The sequence below is a fragment of the Botrytis deweyae genome, assembly GCF_014898535.1.
Source record: "Botrytis deweyae strain B1 chromosome Unknown BDEW_006, whole genome shotgun sequence".
NCBI classification, from domain to species: domain Eukaryota; kingdom Fungi; phylum Ascomycota; class Leotiomycetes; order Helotiales; family Sclerotiniaceae; genus Botrytis; species Botrytis deweyae.
This window is the reverse complement of record NW_024066213.1, coordinates 918,788-940,709: the sequence shown is the minus strand read 5'-3', so window position 1 is coordinate 940,709 and position 21,922 is coordinate 918,788. Positions and strand designations below refer to the sequence as shown.

Below are 21,922 nucleotides of genomic sequence, written 5' to 3'. Positions count from 1 at the left end.
CCGAAGATGGTTCTGAAGAAGACCCCACCATCAGTAAGGCTATCAGACTTTTCACTATCAACGATGACGATGAAGAGGTTTTCAACGGATACACAGTTGATAACATGCCAAACATCGTGGCATCAAATTCCTTCAGTTTATCATGTCACAACACCCGTTCTCACTTCCAATCTACGTCATGGATTCAAAGGACTGTGACTTCAAGAATTCTTTGATCAAATGTCTTCGTGGTATGCGACAAGAACTGCGAGAGGGCAATCCTTTCCGTGCATACCTTTCTCAGGATTTCATACTCAATTCCAACGTACCTACCATTGATTCGAGTACCTCTATTAAGGACACGAAATCAAGACCTAAAATCGTCACTCAGAAACAATTGCAATACTATACAAAGGAAAAGATAGTCATCCGCATTACTGTTAGCATTAAACAACAACTCGAAGATAGTCATTCGAAGATTATCGAGTTTTGTGCATTAAAGCAAGCCATTAGATTAGTAAAGATCATCAATGACTTGGCCTACTATGCTTTCTTTATAGCCCCTCAGGAATTGAGACTTCAACCTAGTAACGTATTGAAGGTTAATTTCTCCCCAAATAATCCCATTAGGAACGAGGACTGGAATCTCACCGTGTGCGAGTCCTTCGACTGGTCTTACCAAGGGGAATCTGTTGGGATCTTGAAGCGTCCATTGATTCCACTTAACAATGATGCCATCGAAAAGGACAAGAAGGCCTTCAGACCTCTCGTCGGTACAATTCTACCAGCTGTTGACGGTACCTTGGGCGAAGATGCTGGTCCCAGTATGGAGCGAATGCCAAAGATCAACTCGATGCCATCGAGTACCTTCGCCGGATCTCGCACCTGTCCTTCGTCGACAGGTCGTCATTCGCGTTTATCCCACTACAACAGAGACCAATCTCCTGATCAGTATGGCTGATAGGGCTCCAAAGACTTCAATTGTTCACGTTCAAGGTGACGGTGGTGCTGACAATGGTGATCAATAAATCAATGCAGTACACGAAGGCGAGATCATGGATCACTCGACTGAGTCCTGGATGAAATTAACCAGTACTGCTGTCAATGTTCATTTGATCGAGTCTCCCAAGTTTGCTTGTGGTCCTTGCGCATTACGCTGCTCAACTCCAAGCTCGTTGTTTCGAGATCATCACTGCCAATACACAGCAGTTGAATACTGGAAGTAGAAACGCTTCTGTAATTTGCAAAGCTTTCGATGTTGCTCGAAAGGCTAAGGCTTGTGTAAATATTAGTAAGAGTATGAATGTATGTTGCTACAATATTCTTTTGCATTGACATGTTCACGCTGTCGGTGGTGTACGTGCGTGTGCAATGTGTCTATGTTTGGAGCTAAGGAGGAGGGAGGATATAAATGCAGTTTCCCTTTTGTAACTTAGCTTTCTTTTCCTCTCTCTTCGTAACTTACAATAATCAATGGAACTTTTCAATTCTCATAGTTCCTTAATGCATTTGCTTTGTGACAAGACCTGAATCTTCTGAATGTTTCAAACCTTTCAAACCTTTCAAACCTTTCAAACCTTTCAAACCTTTCAAACCTTTCAAACCTTTCAAACCTTTCAAACCTTTCAAACCTTTCAAACCTTTCAAATCTTTCAAACAATCGGCATATACTATAGGGCTGTAAAAGCTGTCTTATTCTAGCTATGAAAGCTGTAGTGTTCAAGGTAGGAGACATTGCCTGTATTGAATATATAGATGCAACGTAGCTTCCTTATAGTATCTATATATTCTACACTATAATAAAAGTCAACAAACTCATAGGTACATTTATAGAAAAGCACACTTATGAAAATCTATCTCGTATTGCCTCATACCTCAGTCTTTCAGACAAAGATGCCATATCGAATCACCTCAATTCTTGCCGATTTTCAAGGAGCTGTATGTGGGAAAGAACGATGCAGGAAAGTCACGTGATACGTGAAATCACTCTAGCGTATTCCATATTAATCCACTGAATTCCCCTTTGGAACTTTGTAGAATTCTGTTTACCATTATTTGACCCTTAGTCTTCCTTCCAAATTCTCACATTATAACCCCACCATCTACCCAAGAACATTGAACACCTCAAGATGGAAAAGATCATCCCTTAAGAATGTTTAGCAAGCCATTGCGAAAACTGTGGTGATCTAAAATATATTCAAGCGTGCGTGTCGATAAGTCGGGATGGAATGACTTACGTTTTGTCTACTCAGTCTTATTCTGGACTATTAGACACCCTAGGTCGCTTCACTATCTCCAATTTCTAATCTGGTGGCAGACATTGCGAACATCGCCTCAGTCTTCAATCAACCACCTCCACCTTTCAATCCACCCCGCAAATCTACTCCTTCGACCGCTCTTAACTAGGCATGGTGAGAAATCACTCGAAGTCTAAAGAATCCTTCCGGTTTAAAAACAACCTTCCGAAAGTATTTGACCATAAAAGTAATGTCAAAATATTTTCAATGACAAGATGAAGTTGGAGAAGCTTGTCAGTTAAGGCACGCGCAAAGCAGATTTGGACGCTGAAGAGAAGATGGCTAATTCTATACAATTAGATAATACAGTAGTAGTTGCTAGTATCTAAAAGCTTGATTCAAGCTAGGTTACTAAAGTATAAGCTATTTTGTCCGCATTTTTTCAGTATATAACTTTATTAATAATAACATACTTAAGGAAATTTGTTAAATTAAATTCTCACTACAGTTATTGGTTGCAAAGTAATCCTTTACTTATTTTACAATGAAGCTTTTTTTAATAAATTTGAAATTTTCCAATATCAAAAGTTTATAGCAATTTTTTAATATAATTAAAATAATAATTATTATAATTTTCGAATTTTTCTCTTTGCTATTAGATATCGAATAATAATGTATAAACTTTCTAATAATCTTTTTATAAATTCTAAATCTTGATTTATATTTGTTATTATAATAAATATATATTTAAAAGTCAGAACTGAAGTTTTTGATCTCTGTTGTCACTACTCGATCAGTTCAGGTAAGACGATAAGCATTTTGGGCTTCGGAGATGCTGACTTTAGTGGTTCTTCGAGTACTTGGTATGGATTATCATCTATCGTACTGCGCAGATAGTGATTATTTTGACAAGGCTAGTAGTATCTGCGGTGAGACATTTTTGACCTTTGGATTCTCCAATATTCTAGGTAGCTATCTAGTACCAGTTATCTGCCAACTCTGGAGGAAGAACGATGGCTTGTTTGTCGAAAAACGAGGTTGATCTGGATCTGAATTGAAGCTAAAGTACTTACAATCATTCTCATAATTGCGCGGTTGATAGTCTGGATTGTCTAACAAGGCTTCCAGCGTGGCGGCGACACTGAGAGGCTCTCAGTGTGAGCCGTAGGTGTTGGTGGTTGGAAGTAATATGTGATCATGAGAGGCTCAACGCAGTAATTTCCTTGGCCCCCAATGCCTATTGAGGATTTTGGAGGTTACCTGAAGTTCATTGAAGTTTATTCAAGCAGATGAGAACATATGAAGCCGTTAAAACTTGACAGAATGGGGTTTGATGGACAGAGGCAATTTCAATCCATTCACCTTAACAAATAACCATCCAGGCGCCGCATTACGCCTAGAAGCTGTAGAACGATGGATTATTGGCTCTAAGAAGGACAACCGAAACTCCGGGTATTATCTATCAAAAATATGGAAAGAGGTAATGATCAGACGCACTTACGCTTCACAGAATCCTGTTTCACGAAAAGAAAAAAGCAGAGTACTTTCAATACTTTTGAATCTTCTGAAAGATTTGAGAGATTCACATCATTCTAATCATTCTATTTATTTCAATCCTTCAGATTTATTATCCTTCTGATTTTTTCAATCTTCCAAAATTTTCGAATCATCCACATCTCAAACCATCCATAATCCTCCTCATCCCAAGCATTCAATCTCTCTCTCTCTCCTTCTCCTCTTTCCATCTTTCGGATTTCATGTTCTAGACTTCAAACCATAAACTTTTGGATTATCGATATACCAACTCGCACCCTCCCCATTCCCCTCATGTCTCTCTCTTCACATGAATATATTTACTCATCCATCGATTCCAAATAATATATAACCATCTTCAAACTTTCATTCAGATACAAACCGCCATCCAAATCCAAACTTTCATATCAATCTCCAACCTTTATCTAAACTCAAACTCCCATTCAAACCCAAACACCCATCAACATCAACATCCAGATTCAAGTTCCTCCATCTACCTATCCACCTATCCACCAATCGCCAAAAAACAAAGGAAGACATAGACAACCCCTCACGTTCTCCTTCCTATCGACACGAAAAACATAGAAGAAAGAAAGCAAGGAAAAGATAAGACACATCGCATTCGAGATAGAGAGAAATATGGAAAGGGAAAAAATGCAACAAATAGAAAGATCGCTTTAGAGGAATATCAGATGATATTTGATTGAGTAAAGGAAGAAGGAAGATTGTGAGTCAGTGTGGTTTTTAAGACCATGTTCTCTTTCCTGAATGTTGAGGTATTTTAATAGTCATCAGAGGCCTTAAACTAGACGAAGTCAAATCAGCTAAAGTTTCGAATCCTCCAAGTATTGATGTGAAGAGAGAAACAAGACAAGTCCCATAACATCATCTTGTCACAAAATCACTAGGTAAGTCAAAAGTCTCAAATTTTTATAAAACCACAGATCTTATATTTCTAGTTTTCCTAATCTCTAAACGTGGATCTTCAACCAACCAACAAACTATATACCACGCCAATTGCTAATATATACAAAATTTGAACTTAAAACTCATCTTCCAGACTATTGCCCAAAAATTGGACACCATCTACAACCATCTATACTCGAAGTATTGACTTCTTAAGAAGAAGCAACACATTGAGAGTAGTAGTCATTTTGAACGACACATGTACCCTCAGAGCAAGTTTTTCCACCAGTGCAATTGCCATATAATGGGACGGAACCAGTGGATGAAGCAGCTGAAGAGACAGCGGCGGCAGAGCTAGCGGCGCTAGTAGCAACGACAGCGGAAGTAGCGGTAGTAGCTGGGGCAGCGACGGAAGTCTTAAGAGTGCTGCTAACCTTGCTGCACTTGGACTTGGTGGAGGAAGCGGCAACTGGGGCAGCGGCAGCGGATGAAGAGGCAACGACAGCGGCAGAGGAAACAACTGGTGCGACGGACGAGGCAACGGCAGCGGAGGTAGCGGCTTGTGCTGAAGTGGAAACAACGGCAGCGACGGCAGAGGAAGCGACGACGACTGGTGCAGCAGATGAGGCTGGGGCAACGGAAGCGGAGCTTGAGGCAGCAACTGGAGAGGAGCTATGGGCTGGGGCCTTGAAGGTAGATCCGATTGGTCCGTACTTGATGCTAGAGAAAGTGACATAGGCAGATCCGGAAGCGGCCTCAACGGTAGCAGGAACTCCAGATGAAGTGGCGCAAGATCCACGAGAAACACCTGGAGTAGAAGCATCCTTGTCGGTTGGGTAGTCAGAGTCGAGCCAGAGCATGTTTACATTGTAATCATCCCAGATGGAGAGAACAAGAACCATACCATCAGCCATCTTCTTACCCATAGCAGCCATACCACCATTCTTGGTGAAGTAATCGGTGTCACCGAAAGCAGTCTTTTGAGCAGCGCAGAAGTCATCAGTGATAGAGTTACCGGAAACACCAGAGATGTCAGAGCTTGGTTGTTCATAGACGACATCACCTTGAACGTAGAAGCGCTTGATCTCAGTAAGAGTACCAGTCTCAGTTCCATCATCAGTGATAAATTGAGTGACAACGGAGAAAGGCTTGGTGGTGTCAATGGTCATTCCACTTCCATAGAAGGTGGTGTTACCCATTCTGTATGGGTTGAAATCACATCCATCTGCATCACATACACCAGTATTTGAGACACAGTCATCTCCAGTGCAAGCGGTTTGAGAATCGACAGTACAGACGTGAGGGGTAAGAGCTTGGGCCATGGAGTTGGCTTCCCAGACATCGAACTCTGAGCAGCATGATCCGATATTACCAGTTCCAGAGTTAGCACTGTTGCTATCTGGGACCCATCCCTCAACGTTGGCAGTACCGTTGACGAATTTCATATCTTGAGGACATTGAGCATCGCAATAACCGGTACCGTACTTGGCACCTGCTTTGTTGGTGGAGTATTTGGACATTCCTCCGTCAGCGTCCATAGGAACGAAGTAAAGAGCACCGTTAAGACCGCAAGGAAGCTTGGAAACATCGACGGTGAAGGTGAACTCATTACCCAAAAGAGCAAATTCTTTGTAGGTAGTCTCAGAGTCCATGAGGTAGGTACGAGAACCAACGTTGCTTCCTGTGACGAAGCTAAGCTTCAAGGAGTCACCACTTGTAGTGATACCATAAGTTCCCTCGTAATCTGCACCATCAAGAGCACAGTTGGCGGTACAGGTAGCGGCATCTGGGCAAAGAGTGGCATCCCAGGTGTTACCAGTATAACAGTTGGTAGATCCGGAGGTGGAGTGGAGCCATCTCCAGTTGGCATCGAGAACGATACTATCGGCTTCATCGGTACATGTTCCACCAGCGGCACATTTTTGAATTGTCAAGGCGGGGTGAGTTTCGGCGGTTGAAGTTCCAACTTGTTGAGCGCCGGCGCCGAGAAGGAAGGAGAAAGTTGCGAGCACAGCTGCGGAATACATCTTGAAGAAATGTAAAGTGAAAATAAGGAATGTGAGTTGCGAAAGAGCGACAAGGATAAAAGAATGTAGAAAAGTACAAAGACTGTGATGATGGAAAAATTAATACATCGAGGTACTTCACCACCTTATATACACTTCTTCATTCTTGTAAAGTAAGTATAGGAGTCGAATAGAAGTGGATCTATTCTACCTTATTCGAAATAAACTTCTGATAAATTGATCAGGGAATTAGATTGAGCGGCATAGTTTCTAGCTCATTTTGGCCACTTAGCCAACCGCCGAACGTTCAATCAAGGTAGAAACACTATAGAAGAAATCTACCAAAAGGGATGAAAGGAATGACCACTTTTGATCTGGACAAGCAAAAAATCATAAGCGAACTAATCGTAATGGTTGACGAAGTGGATAGAGTGTCAACGGAGATGACAAGGCTCGATATTCATGTTTCCAAAGGAGTCGGTTAACTTTATTTGAGTCCACTAGTATTGAATTATGGAGTAACATTGTCAATTTGACTCCACCGAACAAGATCCTTAATCAATTTTGGAAATGAACTCTAGTTAACCCCGCAGATTTGTTCAAAGATCGGATAGATTGATGCTTGTCGTTTATGCGATCTGTTTTGGAGAGAAGCCAATCGGTGTATGCAATACGCTTTACGGATTGCTGCGGATACCCGAAAAACGTTAGCCTTTTCCCGTTTCATGTATATGAAATGCTACTGTATCCGAAGTTCCAAGCCTACCTTTGACCGATATCCGATGTTAATGAAACAAATCGCTCGCTTCGATTTTTCCTATTGGTAGATAGACGCGCTTACATTTCATCCAATTTCGTTTATGATGGGATTTTTGTTTTGAATAGAAAAGTTCGGAGAGGCGTAGGTTGGTGATAAGGAGAAGTTCATCGAATAAATGAACAGCCAAGAACTATTTTCCAAACAGCGCTTTCATGCAAGTGATAAAGGGGAACATGCAGATCCGTCATTGAAAAGAAACAATATGAAATAGATTAATTGGATATTTCAGGAACCTCAAATCAATGTACCATGCCATCGATGTCGGACGAATATGGATGATGTGGTGGATTGCTTGATTCAATTGAGTTGAAGAAAAATAAGAGGCTGTGCTGTGTTCAGCTGAGATGCGGATAGCAATGTGGGGTACTCCAAAGCACGTGATGTGTTTCCACAAGGTTAGTTCAATGGATGGATGGATGCCATAGTTTGTGAGCCACAACGCCACATCTCAATCTCCGAATACGGGCTAGCCTAGGTACCCGACCTCGGGACCCTTAAAATTTCCATGGGAAGAGTCCAGCCATGGGAAATCTCCCAGCTTCTCACCGTACACTGTTCTTTTGATATTAAAAAGCCATCCAAAAATACCAAAATCAATATTTCATTTCCTCAAGTCTCCATTCGTACACCCAAAACCAATCAAAACCTCTGAATAACCTTAAATGCACAATTAAACGAAAAGCAAATGCGGTTAGTCCTCGAATCCTTTTTGGAAGCTGACTCTAGGATTATAAGAAGCCCTGGTAATCCTACGCCTAATTGTTTGGTTTATAGTGCTACGACTCCAGTATGATGTAAGAAATTTGAGTGGAAAGAGGTAAAGGGGGCATACACGTGGGTTGGGGTAGGTTTTGTACTCGATGAGACAGGGGAGGTTTGCATGAATACCTGGTAGTGGTGGAGAGCCGGACTCCGTTGAGCCGATGAGCCGTATCGTAAGTCTTACACATGATCTTATATGAGGTATATAACATGCGTAAGTCATAACGGTGATGGGGCATTCAGGATGTACCACTATTATCATGTTTACGTTCAAGAAGAAACCAAAAGCACCAGATACATCAGATTGAGGAAAGGGGTTTTATCAAGTTTAACCTAACTTTCTCCATCTGAGTTCTACTCAATATTCTTCTTCCACGCAATACCTCCCCTGAGAAAAAGTGTCACAAAGGTCTTACTCGATTTCTGTTTTTTCAAAAATGCTTTTGTTCAAAAGAAAGTAAGATGCGTAGAACTAGAGATATATCCTTGGTGGTGCTTAATCATATATGATCACGCATATACTTGAATCGACCACAGAGGAGGAAAACTTGTAGTACCTAGGTATATGGAGATGTTGATTCTGAAGACCAAAAAGAAAAGGTGAAAAGCTTGGAATTGAAAGAGTGATGTTGAACGTTCAGATTCGAAGGATGTATTGAGCCGATTTATAATCAAGGTGACCCCCATCCGCTGGTGATTGTCTAGAACTCGTGTTAGCTTGGTACAAAATTTATGTTCGAGAGCCCACGCGCATTTCATTCCGTATAAAATTTGGCATCATATCGACCACAACCCTACTTTAAATCCTTTGACAAAGGATGACTGACTACTTTGCGCATTGTATGTTCGCAGACGCTTGACAGTCAACCCATCGATCCCCACTTCAAGAACTGTTCGCTTGCTGTTGGATTTACAGGAAGATTCTTGAAAGCATTAAACGAAATTTGCTCTGGTGCGTGTCGAGGTGTGGAAGCAGTGGCTTCACCATTGACTGTATAGTTTGAAGTGGTGTTACCGTGAATGATAGTAATATTATATTTTTTGAACGCAGCTGGTATTGTCAAAGTGATTTGTGGCTCTGTAAATTGGTTAGCGTCAATCTAGTCCCGGTCTCGTATTGCGAAGCCTGAGAGCAATGTAAGATCTTACCTTTGGAGGAACCAGTAGACATATCTAAGCTCATAATGATGTTCTCCGACGGAGGAGCTGTTGTGGCTACATTTAATACGTTTTCACCTAGGAAAGAAATGTCAGTATATCCTTGAACTCGTATACATTATATATTGACTAAAGATGTGGTTGGATATACCTCTGGATCTTGTTTGTTGGTCTTGGTATTGCATCTTGCTGCGAGGTGCACCTTCCAGAATTGAATCTAGGTCTCCTATCTCGGAGTCCGAGGCCAAGGCCTCTGTAACGTAAGACTTTAGAGTATTTCTTTTTCGTACTCTTGGGATTTTCATTTCAGCATGTCTTTTACCTTGAAGATAGATGTTAGTACTAAAATAAATGTGAATACAAAATTGTAAGTACGGTTAAGCATGCATACCTTTGCGCTTGCTAGAATGCGAACGGTTATTCGGAGTAAGAAGTTCACTTCCAGTTTCTGCACATTCCCCTGGCATATTAGTTGTATAATATTCCTTATCCAAGGAAGTTGGTGAGTCTAGTCTTTCCTGCTTGGAAACAGGGGATAATGGATTCTCTGGATTTCCCAGTCCTGGCAATTCGGTGCGAGCGCAAGGGTCGGAGGAATGCATATCGACGGCGTGCCAAACGAATTTTCTTATAGAAATGATAAGAAATCTTTAACAAATTGCGGAGGCTTTCTAGACAGAAAGGAAATTTTGAAATAAGGAAGTTGAAAGACCTCGACTCTTATTCAAAGTTTAAACGAATTCTCTTGGAGTAAAATGCAAGACGTCGATCTATCAAGATTTGAAAGGTACTTGTCGAAGAAGAGTTGCAATAATTGACCAATTCTAGGAGGTTCAAAAGATTCCAAGGTAAATGAGGTTGCAATGGTACCGTCGCGGGAAAGTTGAAGAGCACGCTAGTGATATTTCTTTCGTTTACCTTCCTTGTGTACTTTATTCACTTTCATGATTAGGGTCTGTTAGCTACCTAATAATTATCGAAGGTGAAAATATTTGCATGAAGACCAAGTACCGATGAGCCAGAAATTGCAAGTTGTCGTTTTTTGTGTCTGATGCCTGAGATGAGAGAAGTGACCCGATCCTAAGACGAGAAATATGCATGGGAGTTTGACATGTCTGGAATTTAAACGAAGAGAATTCGGAGCGTTTGAAGTATTGGTATATGCCCATACAACAAAAAGAGACTGAAAATTAGCACATATCATAAGAAAGGAGCAGTTGGCACAGAGGTTGTATCTTAGAAATTCTTTCTCATTTTATTCGGCCTATAACAAATCAGAGAGTGAGACAAGAGAAATATCTAATGATTACCTCACCAGCTTCGAATTTTTCAAACAGATCTAGAGATCCAGAGATAAATCTGTCTTCCTATCGTTCTCATTCGCTACAAGTAAGTCAAACAGGCCGAAGAGGATAGAAAAATGAATGCGATAGCGATTATTCAAGTTTCGTAAGTGTATCAATGATATCAGTTGACTGTCGATTGAAGATAACCAATGCTCGAAAATGAAATTATTTTCTATCTTTCTTGGTATTTGCCCACAGCAGCATGAGGATTCCTGTTGGCGTCGATACTGTTTTCAAGTTGCTTTGATGCAGACTATAGAATCACTAAGTGATGCACAATACTCTTTCCATGACCTGAAAAGAGGATCGCTGATTTATTTTTGCTCTTTCTATCACACATCGCAATCACTCTCGTGATGCACAGAGGCTTAGGTCGGGAAGGTCGAATGTCGATTATCGGTCCTTGACTCATAAAGCTGCAAACCCCCTGACGACTTACCTATCATTGTATGCTGGAATTGAACCATTTAAGCACTCTGGTTCTGGGTTGGACATCCTGAGATTGGCTCCAAAGCTAGCGTTGAATTCCTAGATTCGAGTTAACAAGAATGGCAGAAGTATCAAATTTAGTAGCGAGAATATTTTCCTATCATAAACATCTGATTACCCAATGGCCTACAAATCCGTGATGCCTTTTGAACATAATACAAACACGTGTACATTCCTCCAAGTACAGTCTCTGACGGGTTCGAGATAATGATGCCTAGGCAGAGTCTTTACATCATCTAGTAATAGATAAAAATCGAAATAGTATCTTACATAACAATTCAGAGATTCAGTGCAGGGTGAACTGCGATCTTTTTTTTTCTTTTTAAAGAGTGTCTTTTTATTTTGTTATCCAATCAAGATTCACACATTCAAAAATGCTACGAGATATGTCAATCCAGGCTATTAAGAATGACGGCCCAAATCTAAGTTCCATATCGAGGGGTGCATAACGCAAAGATGAAAGGTTAGCGAAGAACATCCTCTTGAAACTATATTGACTTGGAAGCTTCAAAACGAAGGGTCTCATGATATCTTGAAGTCAATTTCCAGTTAAGAATTCATGGCAGATGATGTGCAGTGAAGGGTGATATCAAATGTAGTTTTGGTAAGAGCGGCGGAGAGGTAAGTTGAGATCAAAGGTCAGATCGCCGGAGAAGTGGAAATTATCATTGAAAGCGTTAAAGAAGACGTTGGATATGGGCTTATGATTATGAAATCTTAGCTGGAATGAAACAGATTAAAGTAAATCCAGACAGAACACAGGAAGAAAATAAATGCTAATTCGGACTGCAATGTCTACATATATTTCACCGCCGCAAATTAGATGTTTAAATAGTCGATATAAATTTGCCAATTATCCAACTGTTATTTGATTCATCTGCTAGACTGGTCCGGACAACGATGAAGCGGATAAAGTGTCGCGCAGAAGAGTATATTGGGTACTGGACATGACTATATCGCTAGTAGATGAATATAAAAATGATTTATACGAAGTGTACACAGAATGTATAGTTGAGTTCATCTAGTAAATGGATTCACAACTCAAAAAGCACCTAAGCCAACTACCTAGTAGATACGCACAAGACATGACTAAGTAGAACGATGACGATGATTACTATAACCTTGGAAGGAAGAATGGAACCTTAACCGGCACTACCGTTTTCGGTTCGGGAGCTAACTAGGTAGTTCCATTTTCAATCGTACAACACGTGACTTTGAAATACCCAATGGGGAAATTCCTTTCAACAATGGAAATGGGATGAATCAGGATGCAGGAGAAAGCTTGCTGAGCTTGATGAAAACCGCAAAAGTATAGCAGAAACTGTTGAAATATGACGAATAACGAACACGTGCGACTTTCCATGCACAACCAGCTGGAATTGTGGCCTTTTTCACAGAAGGAAACATGACACGATACATACCTAGGTCTATCAGATCTCAACACTTTCTTCCAACATACCAATCCTCCTCCATGTTATTTCATGCATACTTTGGAAGTTCGACGGTGAACTGCGAATTTGCGCAGTAGGCGTGTTCATGTTGACAACAACGTCTCGTTGTTGGCCTTGCCCAGAATGTTCTAGAGTACCTAGTAGGCATGAATGTGTTGGTTCAAATGCCCGTCTTCATGCTGGACGTGTACGGTGCCATGCTATTGGAGGAGATTTGAGTATGAATCGCGATTCATATACAAGGAGGTGATGCAGGTCTGTGATCGGGTTGAGGATATAACTTTGCTCCTGGGGATGATAACGAGATTATATAAATAGTAAAATTCAGACAAGATAGATATGGTTGGTGGTGATCGTTTGAAAATGATCCATTCATCCATCAATGATTGATCAATCATTTCGTTGCCCCAGGTTTTCTTTGGTGGTGGGTGAGTGATGTGGTTCTGATGTGGTTCACCGTTCACCATTGTGGTCGAGTGTGCTTACTAATGTCATGGATTATCGGTCTTCAATCGAATCTTCCACCGAAGAAATCGAAAAGCGCAAGGTAACCTTAACCTATCTTGGATTTCAGCCTCTGATAAACTTTAATGCTTAATCCTACACAAGTAAAGAGCTATCAACCACATCATACCTTCTTCTAATCTCAACACATACAATCCCGGTGTGCAGGTTTCGCCTTTTTACAATTCCCTCTACATCAGAACATAGAAGTAGATCCCCGTCGCTATCGCACATAACTTTCCATTGAGCGCGGGCGCTGCATCATACCCCGTTTGGACGCCACTGCATGATCTGTCACGAATTCTTTCCCTTGACTACTTTCCTAAGATCGCCCATCAACCCGTCAAACCTCAGCCGATACGTTTAATAGCTCTTCGAAATGGGTTCCCGCCAACGCAGAGATTTGGTTGCAAGACGAAGGCGGGTTGAGGACGAAGGCGATGATGAAGGAGCTCAAGATATTGCTGAACTTGATGATGACTCTTTGTCAGAAGGCTCGATAATTAGTGAGGATGAAGATATTCACGAGGGCGACGAACCTATCGATGGCGGCATTGCAAATAATGAGACGTCCGAGTCGAACAAGATGAACGGGAATGGATCTAAGCTGAATGGCGGACAAACAAAAGCTAGCAATGGTACTACTGAAGCTTCAAAGTTCATAAATGGTGCCAATGATATGGAAATGATGGTTAACGGACCCAAAAGCTCTGAACCGGTACAAACAGTACAATTTGAAGACTTTCGAGAAGACGAGACCAAAGACACCCCTTCACCGGTTATCGTCACATCTACTGCTCAAATGGATCGACAACAAGAACAGCCTCATGAAAGACGGAGGAGAGAACATGAAGAATACAAGAAAAAGAGAGATGCGGATCCAGCGTTTGTGCCAAATAGAGGAGCATTCTTTATGCATGACCATCGTCATGCTGGTCCTGCGGCGAATGGTTTTAGGCCATTTGGCAGGGGCAGAGGTGGTCGGGGTCGGCCCGGTATTGGAGGGCCATATGCACCTATCAAGTATATCATCATCATCTCTTTCGTGCTTTTGCAATTTTGCTAACGTTATATAGTCACATTTCACAACCTCTAGAACCCACCGATGTTCAATGGGCACACGACATGCACGAAGTAATAACTGAACCCGTACCAATATCTACAAATGGAGCTTTGAATGGATCCCAAAGATCAGCTCCAGCTCCAAAATCCGCACCTCTCAATCGATCACTTTCCACTACGAAGCATATTGGAAATGTACAAATCCGTGTGTTCTTTGGAGATATGGAAAACCCTGTATTATTTCCTGGAATTCCAGTGAAGCAATATACGCGTCTACCTGATCATCGACCACCACTTCGTCGAGATAAACCTGTTCGAATGTCCTTACCTGACCATCCACCACGTTACATATTCCCTGCTGTCGATAGGTCATTCATATTCATCCCAAGAGCTATGCGACCTAATCAACAAGGGTTTGGTGGACGTGGCAGAGGCAGAGCTGGTCTTGGATCCGTCGGTGGTTATTCGAGACGTACAAGCGTTTTTGGTGGTAGCGTTTACGGAAGTACTCACACTCCAAGCGTTGCCATGAGTCGTCGTTCGTCCCTTGCACGAGAGGTCAATCGAGAAAACCTTGTTTCACCCAGTGGATCAACAATGTCTAGGCCACAAATCTCGATGGATTCATCAAGGCCTGTGGTAAAATTACCGCCATCAAGCCAAGCTGCACAACCTCAACAATTTCAGGCACCTGAGTCTGGAGTAGCTAATGGATCTTCACAAGTCTCTTCTCTCGACAATGTTCCACAACCTCAAACCTATCCTCTCCCCCAGAAGCCAACCCTTCGGGAAAATCGTCCAAATACAATTCCAATGCATCAACCTCGACCTCAGAAGACCGTCTCTGTGGCCGACATTGAATCACCCGCATCCATGTCATTCAATCCTCCCCAGCAAAGCCAACAGCCATTTCATCAACAAGTTCCCATTCAAATCAATGGAAACAGTTATTCGCATGATAACGTTCAACATTCCCGTCAACCATCCTATCCAAGTCAAGCTTCAACTGGTACACCATTATCACAAATTCCAGAAAGAGCTATCCACGCACCAGCTTTCCAACCCAACCCTTATCAACAACCAGCCTCCAACTACTACCCACAAACTTACCCCGTTTTGCAGCCCCCACAAGGATATTACTACCCTCAAACCTTTAATGCACCCATGGCCTCAACAGTTGGTACGACTCCTTTTGTACCCGCACAACAGCAGCCACAACAAACATATAATCCACCTGCACCTCAATCCGCTGAAGCTTCGACTTCACAAGCACCTCAAAATTTGGTTGCTCAAGAAGTCAATGGAATGGTGTATTATTATGATGCTGCGCAAATTCCGGCTGTTCCAAGTTTTCCAGCCGGCTATCAACAACCTCAACAATATCCTATGCAACAAGTAGGAGGTGTAGTAGGAATGGGTGGTATGATGACACCAAGTCCGGATGGTTTCTACTATCCGCAGCAACAAGGTGTGGTGTATTACACACAATAATGACTGCTATAACTACTCCCGTCAAAGCCTGCTTTCACGATTTGCAAGTCACACCTTTTTAGTCTCTCTTAATGCCTTCAGCTATTTTATGCGTATTTTCTGAAGCGTTTGCTTTTTATCGTCTCTTGTGGTTATGAATGCGAAAAAAAAAAGATATATCATTGTTCATTCTTCAAAAGCAACGGCTTGACTTCTCATATCATGTTTTTGTATTAGGGATGGCAATTCAATTCTTTTGATCTGGTTGGCATGGTTTTTTTTGGTTGCAAGTTAGAGCTTCTGCTATGCTTTTCGGGTCTACCCTCTTGCATTTCAATCTTTTCGATCATTCGGTCTCTGATTCAATTTTCTCGTCTTGGTACGGTGTATTTTCTCAATGATAATGGCCCCTGATGTTTCGATTGGAACAACGAACGAATGGATATCTCTTTCGGGTGGACGTACGGTTGTGGGATGGCCTTCTGCATTGGATCGAAACTTATGTTTGCTGTTAGCGAGCGGGTGGAGTCATGGATAGGTTGCGATAGCAATAGTAGGAGCGGGAGTTGTCAAGTTATGAAGTAGTGGTAGTAGTATTACATAGCAAGAATTATTGTGAGTGGATGAACATGTTCCCGGATTGAACGAGGAATGGATATGTTGTCATGTCCACTTACGATACATCAATTGAATTACCCTTCTGATGATTACCCCTACAGTCTCTTGTGTTTTGCAATCTTTATGGTGATCGCCTAGTAGTAAATTGAACCTGAGAAAAGAATCATCAATACCAAAAAGCTCCCTTCTGTACAACATGCCCATGTCATAATATCTAAGACTGTAGGCTGTCGGTTGTTCAAGGAGTAAATGGATCGGATAATAATTACCAGCCTCCCTTCGTCAGCTCGCTTCTTCAGTCAACTCGGCAATTATGTGGAAAGCTGACAATATTCAAAAATTACAATTACTACACCTGCGAGTAGAGGAAAATAATCAACGTGGCTGGGTTTCCCATATCTTCATAGATGGCTATTCACTACCTAACTAGAGCGGAGGGAGTTCAAGAGTTGCTCCTCATGTCTATCTAGCCTTTGACGTTATCGACCAAAAGGAGGTTCAGAAATGTGACATACCTGATGGTGAGTTTGCTGGCTAGTTTATTGAGCCATTTGAATAATGTCTGATTTAGGAAACATATAAATAATTACTGAATGGATGGCCATCTGGGTCTTCATATCACAGTATATGGTTGATGATAGCGAGCTTCGCAGTCTTGTCAGATAGCTTCTTTGGGGCTTGCTACGACGTTTTTATACTGAATCGCATGGCTGCAAGTTTGACATATCATCACTTTAAATTTTCTAGCCATTGACGCCTATATATAGTGCTTAAATTTCGTTCATTTGTTATTGTATCTTTATAACATACTTACAGCGAAGATCGTAAAGATATCACTATAAACAAGGATATTTCAATCCATTCATCTTCCCGCCCAGGATTCATAATTTCATTTGTCCAAATACCCATTTAACCTGTACTCTTAACTCCGCCTATTTTCCCATAGCAAAGAAAAAAATCTATTCCATGGCGACATCCTTGTCTCCTGCCGAATCTTCCAAAAGTCCATCAGAAACTGGATCCCAAGACCTCGCATTTCTTGGCCACATTCTCTTGTACAGACTAACTCCCACGGCATCTTGAGGATTAATCTTACCATCAAATGTCGCCTTGAAGTATCCATGGGTACCCAAGCTCTCCTTGATGAAACCACTTCTTCCTCTCTTAGTCCATAATTGGAGTGCCTTGAACCATTCCACATCTTCGCGATTGAAGAACATGTAACGGATAGTAACGAGTCTCTTGTGAATTTTGTAAGGGTGACCGGTCAAAATGATACGCTTGGCAATAATTCGAGAAGTAGATGGTGGTAGTGATGTACCAGTACCGATCAAAAGGAGAGGCGCGGAAGATGGCGCGGATTCGGAAGGTTTTTGGAAGAACAAAGTTGGAATAGAACCCCACGATAGAGGTCCAATGAAGGAGGCGACGGTTGATTGACCGGGGTGGAGGAAACGATCGAATTTGTGAACGTCATTGGGGGTGTTGCCACCTTGAGAGAAAAGTGGGTTGACAACGAAGCGGCGAGGTCCGCATTGCACAATCATCTCGCTCTTTGATTTGACAGGAGAAGGATAATCAGAGCTGAGGGTGAAATTGATGTTCAAGACAGCCTTCTTGTGTTCGTGGCGGAGAAGAGAGAATGCACTCAGAGGTTGAGAAGCATTATATGTTGATTGCAACGAACTAGGTACGTTACGAAGGTGGATATGAACTCTAGTTCCTGCAGCCACTCCACCGACTAATGCCTCACGAGTGACTTGGCTACGAGATGATTTGTAGTCGGGTACTTGGAGTAGGCGTCTCCAATCTTCTGGTTCATATGCCCTGTCTTCAGCTTCCTCCCAAGGACTGGTGCGCAGACTCTTTAGACCACGGAATTTTGCAAGACGCTCACGTGCTAAAACATTTGGGTGAAGCTCAATCTCATCTGGGAATTCCCGGTCTTCTTCTGCCTCGTCGGTTTTACGTCTTCTGAAAGCAGCTAGTTGCTCTGCCTCCGCTTCATCATCTGGATTGGGATCCAAAAACATCTCTGATTGTGGATATTCTGATGGAGCAGCTTCTGTAGGCTCTCTTGGTGCAAGACCTTCAGCTCCATCTTGAGGAAGAGCAGGTGTGTCCATTGTCATTTCTTCGTCATCAAAATCTTCCATATCGGAACCTGAATCGGAGAAATGGTCTCCGAGAAACCATGCTGATTGATAGTTGGATGTACCTTTAGGAAGTCGTTTTGGAGCAGCAGGCAAATGCGTCTCATCGTCAGAGAAGTAGTGGTGATCATCAAGAAGTACACCACGTTTCTCTGTTGGGGCAACGGACATGGTGGCATCCTCATCGTCCTCCATCATAATTCCTTCAGGCGCAAGTTCCGCGAGATCATCCTGATCTTCACCGGGTGTTTCAAGAATGATCTCATCGTTAGAATCATCCGTAGCCATTTCATCTGTTCGCCTCTTTTTAGAAGCCAATGGCGCAGCTGTGATCTTCTCAATCTGGAAATCGCCCCAGTCTCCAACTGAGATTAATCTATCCGCCTTCAATCCCTTGCCTCTGACAAAACCAGTCAGTACGACATTCTCCTGCTCGTTTGTTGGCCATTGAACTTCATCAACAAGCATCCAACTTCTTTCTTCCCTCCATCGAATTCCTTTCGGGCCTAGTGTGCATAATGATCTCATCAAATTGGCGCATTCTTGTCTTGAGTCTAGGTTGTGTACTTTTTCTTGGTCCGGGTGGAAGTGCTGAACGTATGATTTGAGCGATGAAAGAATTCCAGGTCTTCGTTTGGGTGGCTCAATCTTGTCAAGTCCTTGTACAACAGTCAAAGTAGTCGACAATCCTTGGCTTTCCACACTGCGGATGATAAGTTCACCCAACTCATCAACTTCTTGTTCCGGCGACAAAATAAAGACTACAAAGTCCGCCACTCTACTGGCATTCATGCAGCTGAACAACTCTTTCTTGATGATAATATATTGAACCTTCTGCTTGAATCTGTCGATATCGGCACGCACAATTCCTTCTTCGGGCACATCAATCTCAACGTCCAGACTTCCAGTCAAACTTCGAACTGCAGCTGCAGCATTTGCATCGTCGCATAGTGGTACGAGAGCTACAATTCTTGGTGCACCATCACGTCCTTGGAAAACATTCAAGTCCCTCTGATGTTCCTTATGTTTTGTATTCTGCTTTTGACGGGCTTGATTACGACGATCAAATTTCGACATAAGTTGTTGGTGAGGAGATTTTCGGTGACTCAAATCTTGGATCTTGCCTACGAAGATTAATATATACCCATTCCATGTACGGAGCGGAGCTGACCTTTTGACAATTCCTTCAATGCACCTTTAGAAGCCTTTCTTGACTTGAAAGCTTTATGGGTCGTTTTCGTTGTACTCCGATGGGAGTGCTGTCCGGTAGGTGCTGGAGCCATATTGCCGTTGCCTCCGGCTTTAAATCTGAAAGGAATAGAAGCCAGATTGGAAATTTCAAAATCCAATTTTTCAAATTTTGACTCAACAAATGGAATTTATAAGAATTGGGATCGTAACGTGGGGCTTGAGATTTTTTTGTGCGATAAGTTAAAGTTCTTATCTTTTTTATCGCTTATCGTTGAGACTACTTTTTTTGCCAGCGGCCGCTGGTTCCGCCTTCAGAATATTTTCTACGGAACTCATTCGTAGTTCACAAATATTTGCGCTCTCTTGGAATAGGTAATCGAAAACAGTCAATTTTACTTCGACCAAGAATCACTTGTCATATAAACATGGCAGACACAATGGAGTTGACAGATAATTCTCATTCGAATGGAGCGGTACCAATTAAACGAGCTAGAACAGAGCTGGCCACCACAGAATCAGAGTCGCAGTCGCAATTACGCCGTCGCAAGGAAGCCAATAGAGCATATGGAAGAGGAGGAAAGATTCCCATACATTCAATTAAGGATAAAAAGCTTAGGGGAAATCTTAAGAAGCTTGAGGCACGAAACAAAACTGCGATTCTTAGAGCAAAAGATGCCGAGATTTTACTTGAGAACGAGGATGGATTCTTAGAACCAGAAAACGAATTGGAACGAACATACAAGGTCCGACAGGATGAGATTAAACAGAGTGTACCTCTCGAGACTGCAAAGAAAGGATTCGAGCTTAAGTTGGATCAATTAGGACCATATGTGTGCGACTATACAAGAAATGGAAAGGACCTTATACTGGCTGGTAGGAAAGGCCATGTCGCGACAATGGACTGGAGGGAAGGAAAATTGGGATGTGAATTACAACTTGGAGAAACTGTAAGAGATGCAAAATGGCTACACAACAACCAGCTTTTTGCAGTTGCGCAAAAGAAATACGTTTACATATATGACGGAGCAGGAGTTGAATTGCACTGTTTGAAAAAGCACATTGAGGTTACGAATATGGAATTCCTTCCTTACCACTACCTTTTGGCTACTGTGGTATGTAAAAGACACTCCTTTCAACTGCGTGTATCTAACCTTTTTTAGGGAAATGCCGGACATTTAAAATATCAAGATATCTCAACCGGTCAATTGGTTATGGAAATGCCCACAAAATTGGGATCGCCTACCTCTCTAACTCAGAACCCTCGAAATGCCATCCTTCATATGGGTCATCAAAACGGAACAGTCACTTTATGGTCACCTAATTCTACAACGCCACTAGTCAGATTATTGGCACATCGTGGTCCAGTACGATCATTGGCCGTAGATAGAGAGGGTAGATATATGGTTTCTACGGGACAAGACATGAAGATGTCCGTCTGGGATGTTCGAATGTTCAAAGAAGTCAATAGTTATTTTACACGACAGCCAGCATCTTCAGTTGCTATCTCTGACCGAGGATTAACAGCTGTCGGATGGGGCACCCAAGTTTCAATTTGGCGGGGTCTTTTCTCCAAAAACTCTCTAGAACAGGAGAAAATACAAAGTCCGTACATGGCATGGGGTGGCGAGGGTAAACGAATTGAGCGTGTACGTTGGTGTCCATTTGAGGATGTATTAGGAACTTCACACGATTCCGGGTTCTCGTCGATATTGGTTCCGGGTGCTGGAGAAGCCAACTTTGATGCTCTGGAGGTTAATCCATTCGAGACCACTAAGCAACGACAAGAGGCTGAGGTGAAGTCGTTGCTCAACAAGCTCCAACCAGAAATGATCTCATTGGACCCCAATTATATTGGTAATCTTGACCTGAGATCTGATGAGCAAAGAAAGGCAGAGAAAGATCTAGACAAGAAGCCAGAAGATCCAATGGCTAAAATTAAGAACAGGGGTAGAGGTAAGAACAGTAGTTTGAGAAAGTACCTGAGAAAGAAGAGTTCCAGAGGTATTATAGATGATCAGAGGGACAGAATTGAAGAATTGAGAAAGAGTCAGATGCAAAGGGAGAAGAATAGGCTAAAATCTACCGAGGAGGAACTTGGACCAGCACTCGGTCGCTTCGCGAAGAAAAGTGCTTAGATAATTTGGTGCATTATTGTTGATATCACACACTATGCAAGGCGCTTTAAGGCATAGTGTAGGGATTGGGAAAAGAACTTTGTGGCGCCTGGCGTTTGAAGG

At 42.1% G+C, this 21,922-nt stretch overlaps 6 protein-coding genes across 6 annotated transcripts; 3 read left to right on the top strand and 3 right to left on the bottom strand.

Annotated features, from left to right (window-relative positions):
• Window positions 1-178: 178 nt before the first annotated feature.
• Window positions 179-940, top strand: EAE98_003495 (uncharacterized protein; the record flags this gene model as incomplete). Its single annotated transcript, XM_038951115.1, has 1 exon — window positions 179-940. One exon carries the CDS (start codon window positions 179-181, stop codon window positions 938-940), a length of 762 nt encoding a protein of 253 aa, XP_038812579.1.
• A 3,927-nt stretch (window positions 941-4,867) lies between these two features.
• EAE98_003494 (uncharacterized protein) lies at window positions 4,868-6,682 on the bottom strand (the record flags this gene model as incomplete). Its single annotated transcript, XM_038951114.1, has 1 exon — window positions 4,868-6,682. One exon carries the CDS (start codon window positions 6,680-6,682, stop codon window positions 4,868-4,870), a length of 1,815 nt encoding a protein of 604 aa, XP_038812578.1.
• A 2,424-nt stretch (window positions 6,683-9,106) lies between these two features.
• On the bottom strand, window positions 9,107-10,003 carry EAE98_003493 (uncharacterized protein; the record flags this gene model as incomplete). The annotated part of the gene is made up of 4 exons (XM_038951113.1): window positions 9,107-9,321; window positions 9,393-9,479; window positions 9,553-9,723; window positions 9,793-10,003. 4 exons carry the CDS (start codon window positions 10,001-10,003, stop codon window positions 9,107-9,109), a joined length of 684 nt encoding a protein of 227 aa, XP_038812577.1.
• Window positions 10,004-13,570: 3,567 nt separating this feature from the next.
• EAE98_003492 (uncharacterized protein) lies at window positions 13,571-15,744 on the top strand (the record flags this gene model as incomplete). Its single annotated transcript, XM_038951112.1, has 2 exons — window positions 13,571-14,214; window positions 14,268-15,744. 2 exons carry the CDS (start codon window positions 13,571-13,573, stop codon window positions 15,742-15,744), a joined length of 2,121 nt encoding a protein of 706 aa, XP_038812576.1.
• Window positions 15,745-17,107: 1,363 nt separating this feature from the next.
• Window positions 17,108-19,777, bottom strand: EAE98_003491 (uncharacterized protein; the record flags this gene model as incomplete). Its single annotated transcript, XM_038951111.1, has 2 exons — window positions 17,108-19,618; window positions 19,666-19,777. The coding sequence occupies 2 exons, from the start codon at window positions 19,775-19,777 to the stop codon at window positions 17,301-17,303; spliced, it is 2,430 nt and encodes an 809-aa protein (XP_038812575.1). The 3' UTR covers window positions 17,108-17,300.
• A 333-nt stretch (window positions 19,778-20,110) lies between these two features.
• Window positions 20,111-21,820, top strand: EAE98_003490 (uncharacterized protein; the record flags this gene model as incomplete). Its single annotated transcript, XM_038951110.1, has 2 exons — window positions 20,111-20,797; window positions 20,846-21,820. The coding sequence occupies 2 exons, from the start codon at window positions 20,111-20,113 to the stop codon at window positions 21,818-21,820; spliced, it is 1,662 nt and encodes a 553-aa protein (XP_038812574.1).
• Window positions 21,821-21,922: the final 102 nt, after the last annotated feature.